Source organism: Aythya ferina (genome assembly GCF_964211825.1).
Source record: "Aythya ferina genome assembly, contig: HAP1_SCAFFOLD_29, whole genome shotgun sequence".
In the NCBI taxonomy this organism is placed as follows: Eukaryota; Metazoa; Chordata; class Aves; order Anseriformes; family Anatidae; genus Aythya; species Aythya ferina.
Window position 1 is genome coordinate 1666912 of NW_028181463.1, and position 9662 is coordinate 1676573.

General features: G+C 49.8%; 1 protein-coding gene across 1 annotated transcript; it reads right to left on the reverse strand.

The window, feature by feature from the left end:
• Positions 1 to 7137: 7137 nt before the first annotated feature.
• Positions 7138 to 8076, reverse strand: LOC311428084 (olfactory receptor 14C36-like; the record flags this gene model as incomplete). Its single annotated transcript, XM_084539642.1, has 1 exon — positions 7138 to 8076. The coding sequence occupies one exon, from the start codon at positions 8074 to 8076 to the stop codon at positions 7138 to 7140; it is 939 nt and encodes a 312-aa protein (XP_084395768.1).
• Positions 8077 to 9662: the final 1586 nt, after the last annotated feature.

Sequence of the window (9662 nt, forward strand, 5' to 3'; positions counted from 1 at the left end):
TTCCTTCCTTTGGACACTGTCGTCTATTGAAGAGAATGAAGAAAAATGTTGGAACAGACTTCTCTGAGCACTCTGAGCACACAGATTTCTCTCAGGGAAACCTATTGCATCTCATAGAATTCCCCCCAGCCCGAGTCTCTCTCTGTGCAGGAGAACCTTTCTGCATATCTCCTGCTTGAGCTGTGGCTGGTGCTGGCTGAGAGCGGCACTGGGAGCAGGGGCACCTGTGAGCTCCGGAGGAGTTGTTCAGGGAGTGCAGCAAGAGGGAAGCACGAACATGAGGGAAAGTCAAGTTCAGTCGACGTGTGGTATCACTGAGCTTTGCAGTCATTTTGCAAAATCTCATCCACCACAGTGTAGAGCAAGGTAGGATTTGCTTTCTTTTCCTTTCTAATCCTTAGGACAACAAACAAGCTTAGGGGTTTCTCTGAGAAGAAAGTAGAGCCAGTTGAGAGCACAGAAGCCGCAGTCCAAGTGAAGCTGGTCAGAATCCTCACCTTTTCTCCTGGTGTCTGATCAGGATCTCAGCCCTTCCCTCTTTTCCCAGGGGTGAAGAGACCTCAATCCAGCTGCCCACTGACAGTCAGCCAGCAGCACGGACATGGCCTTAGCATGGAAGTGTCCTCTCCTTGAGGTAACTGGATAAAAGAAGGATTCCACAAGAGAGCTGCATCCTGCTGGAGAACAGTCTAGAGCACAGGAGGATGCCCCATAGACTTCAGATGGTTATCTGAAAGTTGGGGTGCATCCCCAGCAGTGTCTGGGGAAGGCTTGATCACTCTGCTCTTGGTTTACCAGGAGCAGCCATGCTATGGAAATCCAAGGGGCTTCTGCCAGACTTCCTCAACTCACACTGCAACCCAGCAAGACTCTCAAAGCCTACTGCATTGCCCACTACCCTCCCAGAAACAACACCCAGCACGAGACCCTTCCAGGACCTGCAGTTGCATGGCCCTGCAGCCAGGGACTTACCTTGTCAAGGGCTGTGCAGGTTTCTCCTGCAGGCAGCTCTCAGCATCCTCCCACTGCCAAGTGCCTCCGAGCCCTCTCTCCTTTTCTTCTCCCTGTGTCTGCCTCTGTGTCTCTTTCCTGCTGCGCTGTGCAGAGGAGCTGCTCCTGGGCACAGCTGTCTCTCTGCTTCATGGCACTTTCTGAAATGTGTTTTCTCTGTCCCACGAGCCCGCCCCAGCTCAACAGCACAGCACCAGCCCAAGGCACTGCAATCACCCCTCTGGGGGCTTTGATGATGAGCCCACAAACCTCAGGCACTCAGAGAAAATTGGAGACATCTCTCCAGAAGTCCAAGTCAGAGGCAAGTTTCCTGCAGTGTCCCCCTGAGGGCCAGTACTGACACAGCCTCCCTTGGAGCTCGTTAGAGCAGAACACTGGAGGCATTGATGACAAGGAGACAAAGGCAATGTGAAGATGACACTGATGTGTAGGAAAACTGGATGTGTTTCACCAAGCACAAGGGCCAGGTCTTGACCCCAAGTGCTTCGGAAGGGAGATCCTTTCCTTGACAGGTTACTCTTTGTGGGGCAGTAGGAGATGGGGATGTGCATGGCCAAGTGTAGAAGAATAGTACTACCCCTGCCTGCTTCATGGTTGGGGGTTAGGAGGCAATGAGGTCTTGGTGCTTTAATGATAATCTGTCTCCTCATGGGCGTCTGTGGCAGAGACAACAGTCATAGATATGAACACAAAGACCTGCTCCTGCTGGGAGTTTCAGCCTTGTCACAGTCCTCTGTCCTGTCTATACATGGCTTTCCTAAGGATTATGAGACCTCCACATCTTTCCTTTTTGGCTGCAGACCCTTATCTCTGTGGTGTCACAGCAGATTGGAGCCGAGCGTGATAACTCAGATCTTCTTGGTGGCCATGCTCCTCATAAGGCAGCTCTGTAGGAAGCTGCCCTGGCTCCTCATGAGCAGGCACCACTGCTCCTATGGCATCCCTCGTGGTGCCCAGGCCCTCCTCCTCCTGGCCACTGCTCACTCTGCACGGTCCCAGTCTGCCCTGATGTGTGGTGTTCCTCTTCCTCTGGTACAGGACTGGGCTCTTCTCCATGTTAAAGTCAAGAGTTTTTTGAAGTCAAAATCCTGCAGATTCTCAAGGTTCACCCACAGTGATGCTCCATTCTATCAGCTGTTAGCAGGCAGACAGTTCAACCTTAGTGTAATTGTGCTATCTCTGACTAGATAGCAGTAGCAGCAAGAGTTGCAGGGAAATTTAGATAATTCAGGAGTAACCAGCTAAATGGAGTTGCAGCACAGTCACTCAAGGGCAGGGGATGGAAGGCTGTAAGGTTCAACATTTGCTGCGCGTTTTTCTCATGCATGCTGTCAGTTTCTCTGGAGCTGTGTCCTGAATGTTATGGGGCTGTGCAGATCAAAATTAGAAGGGCTAAAGCCCAGCTGCACCTCAATCCATCTATTATTGTCAAAGACAATAAACAAATAGAAATAAAGGCTTGACGTCAGGAGGGGGTTCTTCACAGAGAGGGTGGTTGCACACTGGAACAGGCTCCCCAGGGAAGTGGTCACTGCACCGAGCCTGTCTGAATTTAAGAAGAGATTGGACTGTGAACTTAGGCACATGGTCTGAACTTTTGGGTAGACCTGTGCGGTGTCAAGAGTTGGACTTGATGATCCTTAAGGGTCCCTTCCAACTCAGGATATTCTATGATTCTATGATTCTATAAATAAATAAATAAATAAAACTACTTTAAATGAAGGAGGATTAGGGAGAATCATAATCCTTTATTGGATTCTGGGGGGAAAACCTGTTGACAAGGGATGAGGTAAAGGCTGAGACACTTAATGCATTCTTTGCCTCTGTTACTAGCAGCAAGACCAGTTTTTCCCCTGGACATTTCTTCCTCCTCATGGCCTTTGCCAACCTTCCAATGCATACTTTGTGGCATTTTTTTTCTCTCCTGCTCTTTCCTACTACCAAAGATACTCTATCAGGGTGGAAACCACTCCTGAAGTAGGCATCCCAAACCATCTCGATCCTTGCAGCCTGTCAGCCAACCAGACACAAGTCACCTCAGAAGTGCCTTCCAAGCCATGGGCCTGCTACTGGCCTTGCAGCTTCTTGGCTAGACACAGCCAAGCCTTGTGCCTCCTGCTCTGCAGTCATGGACTCAAGCAGAAGGGACTGGAGAACTCACCTTTGGGCCTTCACACACAGACACACACAAACACACAGAATTTCTAGGTTGGAAGAGACCTCTAGATCATCGAGTCCAACCTTTGACCTCCTTCTGCCTGGGTCCTCCTGGGTCTGGAGGCAGAGGGGATTCCCCAGTCAGCATGCCAAGCAGGTGCCTTCTGCTGGCCTAGCAGAGCCACTGCCAGATGTCAGCCCAAAAGTGCAGCTCCCAGGGAGAAGTCAAGGGTGACCTGCCACCTCCAGACACATGTGATCTCAAAGTCCCTTTGCGTGACATGTTCCTGCTGCTGCCATATCAAGTGCAGAGACAGAAGTGACCTCCCAGTCACTGCCACTGTCACATTGCTCCTGCTGGGGCAGGAGATCCTGAGGCAGAGCTGAATTTTCTCTAACCCCCTCGGTATCTCTTTTTCACTTTCTGGGTTAGAGATTAAGCAAAGTTTTAGGGGGAGTGTTTGGTGTTCTGCTTGTGCTGTCAGGTCTGTGGTTAAGGTATGGACAAGCTCTGTGGTTAATTGGTGTTTTTTGTCTATCAAGGAGTCTAGGGTTAAATAAGGCATTTTAATGTATGTGTTAAGTGAAAGGATTACGGTTATCAAGAGAGAAAATTGATTTATTTCAGTTTATCGTAGTAGAATTTAGGTTTATTTAGCGTTAAAATTACTAGCTTAAGTAAAGTAAGGGCCATATAAGACTGTTTTAAGCCAGTCTTAATGCACTACTGGCATTGCATGAATGCTCTTACCTCTATGAAATCATTAATTTCTGCTGGCCATGCTCCTCTTCCCACCCCATAATCTCACTGCTGCTCCTGACCTCCCCATATCTTACTGGGATCAGCTTTCTGATGACATTTAACATCTCAGTGTATCTGTCTCACCTCTGTTGGCTCCTCCATTCCTGAGAAGGAAGTGGCATTGTAGTCAGGAGGGAAAAGGACACAAAGATCTTTAGGCGCATCCTGAGCAATGTGCCCATCAGCTCTGCACCTCCACATAATCATGCTTCCGACCTACAAGTTTTGTTTCCCAAATGGCTTCTGTGGATCCCAGTCTACTTTTCCCAGGCCCTCTCACATGCTTCAGTTTCAGATGTGCAGGGATGGGATAAGGAAAGCCAAGGCATGGATGGAACTCAGCTTATCTGGGGAATAAAAGCATAACAGGAAGAGATCCTATAGGTACTTTGCTCAGAAAAGAAAGGCCAAGGAGAGTGTACCCCCTCTGATGGATGAGAAGGGTGAACTGATAATGACAGACATGGAGAAGCCTGAGGGACTCAACAACTTCTTTTCTTCAGTCTTCCCTGCCAGTCAGGCTTCCCAAGTCTTTCATTCTCTGAACCCATAGATAGATGCTGGGGGGTGCAAATTCCCACCTGTTGTAAGTGAAGAGAAGGTTTGAGGCCACCTGTAGAAGCTCAAGAAGTACAAGTCTATGGGACTTGATGACTTGCATTCCAGGGAGTGGAATGCTGTGGCTGAGGCTGTGGATGTTCCATCCTTGGGGGCGTTCAAGGCCACGTTAGATGAGGCCCTGAGGAACCTGATCTAGGGGGTGGCGTCCCTGCCTATGGCAGGGGGGTTGGAACTAGATGATCGTCGAGGTGCTTTCCAACTCAACTGCTGTATGATTCTCTGATTCTGTGATTGTGCTTCAGAGGGAAAGTAATAATAACAGTAGTAACAGTAATAACAATAACAATTACAATTACAATTACAATTACAATTACAATTACAGTAACAATAACAATTACAATAAGAATAACTATAATAAAAGCATGGTATTGAGTTTCAGAATACTTAGTGATCCTTTGTGATATGGTTTAGTGGAGGACTTGTTAGTGGTAGGTCAGAGGTTGGACTAGGTGATCTTGGAGGTCTCTTCCAGCCTAGATGATTCTGGGATTCTGTGATCCAGTTCATCCATGAGACAAAACCCTGCAAGCAGCACAAAGGACACTGAAATGCGGCCTCACATGAAGGAGGCTCCAGATCTCTGGTGTAGAAACTGTATTTTTGTGCCATGACCAACGTGGTATATGCTGCAGGAAAAGGCCTACGTTTGAAGTAAAAGGCCTAGGCCAGCACTGGTGTGGCACAGGCTTGAGATTTGGGTGTTTGTGAAACTTATGGAACCACAGGCTCTTTAAGGTCCCTTCCAACATGAGCAGTTCTATGATTCTGTGCTTAGCAGCCCTGTACAGCCCCTGTAGGGCCTAGCCTCAGTTCATGCCCCTCAGCTTGTGCTCCAAAAGTGCTCCCTCACGTCACTTGTCCCATCTGCGTTCCTTGGCTACCCCAGGGCATCCTGGAGTCAGTGGCCACCTCTGAATAGAGAATGGAAACCAGCCATGAAAGTAGATCTAGGAAACAATGGGAACCTGTGCGTAAAAGGACTCTAAGTAACAGCTGAAAGAGTCTTTTATGGCAAAACCACCAGCTTTTTATTTTTCTATGAATTCTCTTGATTTAGTCTCATAGGTTTTTTATTATTATTATTTTATTTGTTTATTTATTTATTTTATTTATTATTGACAGCACTGTGGACAAGGATTATCTACCAAAGTAGGCTTTTTCTGTGAATAGTCTTATGCAAACATTTACCAAAAGATATTTCCCAACTTTTTTTTTTCTTTTTTCTTCTTCCTCCACCTCTTCCGTCTTCAAGCAGAACTCCAAGGGAAGAAGTCACTGAATTAAAGAATAACTCATGTTGATGAGATGATGACTTGGAAAAGTGCTCCATGCCATCATAAAGGGAGATAAAAAAGGGTCAAACGTGTTGGTCCAAGTGCCCATGACTGAAGGATGCTGCTGGTAACTGGCTGGCAGGAGGACTTTGTACCACTAATGTCCAGCCAACTTCTCCCCCCCCAACTTCATCCCCTTCTTCAGTGTGAATATCAGCAATGTGGCTAAAGAGAGACTCCAGGAGACTATGGCAAAGGCCTTGCCAAATCCAGGTTCACCACATTCCCTTCTCTGCCCTCCCCTACTGCTTCACCTGTGGCAGGACTTTCTCCATCACGTTCCCATGGGCAGAGGTGACAACTGCAAATCTCCCAGTCCTTTTTCTTGTGCTTCCTGAAGACGAGTTTGCTGTCTGCTTTTTCCAAGTCCCCAGAAATCTCTCTGATCCAAACGCTTGATGGCCTGGTCCAGAAAGGCAGGGTAGTGTGACATAGCAGAGAGGGGCATCTGCAATGAGCTTGTGAGAGGGGGGTTACAGAAATCTCACAGAGACACTGGGGGTTGATTCTGGAGTCACACAGGGCAACAGCAGCACTCTGTGAGGTGTCCACATCTAAGATGGCCTCCCACACTCCTCATACACACAGGGCTGTTGCGAGACACGAGTCTCTGCCTTGCACACCACGCACAGTGCACTGCAGTGCCTGCAGTGTCCCTCTGGCTCCTGCAGCCACTGCCAGAGGCTGGGAGGCACCTCAGCCCTGCAGTGCTTTGCCCTGCTCTGCCCTCCTCTGAGATGCCCCACGGCATGAGGATTGGTCACAGGGACCTTGCTTCAAGGAAACACATCTCAGAGCTGGATTCAGGTGCCTTCCCAGGGAATGTTACTTAACCTTGTGACACTGTCTGCCCCACTGGCCTTCATAAGACTTGTAGGAATGGCTGATGGCATTTGTGCTCACTCGTGTTCATCTCTCTGTGTGTGTATGATGTGCCTGCTGGCACCAGCAGCAATGGGATTCCTTTTACACATCTCCCATGAACCCTCAGGGGGCCCTGCTCTTCTCCTGGATATCCTACCTCCCAGGGAGCCTGTATGAGATGAGCAATGAGCAGTGGACTGGCCAGCCATTGCTGAACCTCCTTCCCATGCACCCCATAGCTCTGAGCTGGTGGTGATGCCCTGCAGAGTAAGAAAAATGACAAAAAAAGATAACAGAACAAACCTTGAGCCTGCACTGTATTGTGGGTCATATGCAGAAAAAAATAGGCTATGTTTTTGATTTTGAAACATCTGCAGTCATCAGTCTCTTCAAGGCATCCTTGAGCTCCTGGTTCTTCATGCTATAGATGAGGGGATTCATTGCTGGAGGCACCACTGAGTATAGAACTGCCACGACAAGATCCAGAGATGGGGATGAGATGGAGGGGGGTTTCAGGTAGGAAAACATGCCAGTACTGACAAACAGAGAGACCACGGCCAGGTGAGGGAGGCACGTGGAAAAGGCTTTGTGTCGGCCCTGCTCAGAAGGCATCCTCAGCACAGCCCTGAAGATTTGCACATAGGACAATACAATGAAAATAAAACAACCAAATACAAAAGAAAGACTGAAAACAAGTAGCTCAACTTCCTGGAGGTAGGCATCTGAGCAGGAGAGCTTGATGATCTGGGGAATTTGACAAAAGAATTGGTCTACAGAGTTGCCTTGGCAGAAGGGAAGGGAAAATGTGCTGGCCGTGTGTAGGACAGCATTGAGAAAGCCACTGCCCCAGGCAGCTGCTGCCATCTGGGCACAAGCTCTGCTGCCTATGAGGCTCCCGTAGTGCAAGGGCTTGCAGATGGCAACGTAGCGGTCATAGGCCATGATAGTTAGAACTGAATACTCTGAACCAAAGAAGAAGACAAAAAAGAGAACTTGAGCAGCACAGCCTTGATAGGAGATGGCCGTGGTGTCCCAGAGGGCATTGGCCATGGCTTTGGGCAGAGTGGTGGAGATGCAGCCCAGGTCGAGGAGGGCGAGGTTGAGCAGGAAGAAGTGCATGGGGGTGTGGAGGCGGTGGTCGCAGGCTACGGCACTGAGGATGAGGCCGTTGCCCAGGAGGGCAGCCAGGTAGATGCCCAGGAAGAGCGCAAAGTGCAGGAGTTGCAGCTCGTGCGTGTCTGCGAATGGCAGCAGGAGGAACTCACTCACAGAGCTGATGTTGGGCATTTTCTGACATTGAACACAGCTGCCTGTTTGAGAGAAAACGGTAGAAAAAGTTAAAAAAGATTTCTTTGAGGAAGAACTATTGCAAGCCTTAGAGTACCCCCCAGTCCAAGGCTCAGTATGTGAAGACATTTTCTGCAGCTCTCTTCCTTGAGCTGTGGCTGGTGCTAGCTGAGAGTGACACTGGAAGAATGGGCAGTTGTGGGCTCCCTAGAGTTCCTTCCTCCTGTGCAGTAGGAGGAAAGCAGGAACATGAGGGAACCTCAAGTGCCTTCTACTTGTCAGTTGTTGCAAACAACTCAGCTGAGTGCAGAGCTGAGCTGTAGGGATTTTGTTTGCTTTATTCTATCCCAGTAGGCCTGGCAAAGCTTAGGATAGGAATTGGGTTGCTGAATGTCCTCAAATTTCCTGTGCATTCCTCTTGATACCCTGTGGGAGTGTCCCTTGGTGAAGATCAAGCAGAGCAGCTCTGCCCAGCAGTCCTGTTCTTAGCTGCCCTGTGTCACCCTTTTATGAGTTGCAGGACCATCCCATTAGACTGTTTCCCTGAAAAAACGGAGAAGACACTGGAGAAGGCTGCTGAGGGAGGAACGCCACAGAAAGCCAGATGGAGCTTGTGAGCTTGTCTTCTTTTCTATGGCTGCAAGAACTATGAGGCAGCTGACAGAGAGCCTGACATGGCCTGCTCGAGCAGGGTGTTCTGGGCAGACCAGGGTGACCTGGCCTATGGCTATACTTGAGGTTTCTGCCAGACTTCCTCACCTCACACTGCAACCCAGCAGGACTCTCAAAGCCTACTGCATTGCCCACTGCCCTCCCAGAAACAAGACCCAGCAGGAGACCCTTCCAGGACCTGCAGCTGCATGGCCCTGCAGCCAGACCCTTACCTTGTCAAGGGCTGTGCAGGTTTCTCCTGCAGGCAGCTCTCAGCATCCTCCCACACCCAGCTGCCTCCAAGCCCTCTTTCCTCTCCTCTCCCCGTGCCAGCTGCGGTCAGAGCCCCCAGCCCTGCTGTGCTGTGCAGAGGAGCTACTCCTGGGCGCAGCTGTCTCTCTGCACCACGGCCCTCTTGCCACGAGCTCTCTCTGTCCCATGAGCCCGGCCCAGCTCAGCAGCACAGCACCAGCCTAAGGCACTGCAATCACCCCTCTGGGGGCTTTGCTGATGAGCCCACGAACCTCAGGCACTCAGAGACAATTGAAGACATCTCTCCAGAAGTCCAAGTCAGAGGCAAGTTTCCTGCAGTGTCCCCCTGAGGGCCAGTACTGACACAGCCTCCCTTGGAGCTCGTTAGAGCAGAACCCTGGAGGCAGTGAGGACAAGGAGACAAAGGCTGTGTGAAGGTGACACTGAGGTATAGACAAACTGGATGTGTGTCACCAAGCACAAGGGCCAGGCCTTGACCCCTGTCCTCTGGGAAGGAAGATCCTTTCCCTTCACATCTTCCACAGGACGCTTCCTGGTCAGTAGGAGATGGGGATGTGCATGGCCAAGTGAGGAGAATGGTATGAGCCCTGCCTGGTTCATGGGTGGCGGCAAGGAGGCAATGAGGCCCTGGTGCTTTAATGAGAAGCTGTGTCCTCATAGGC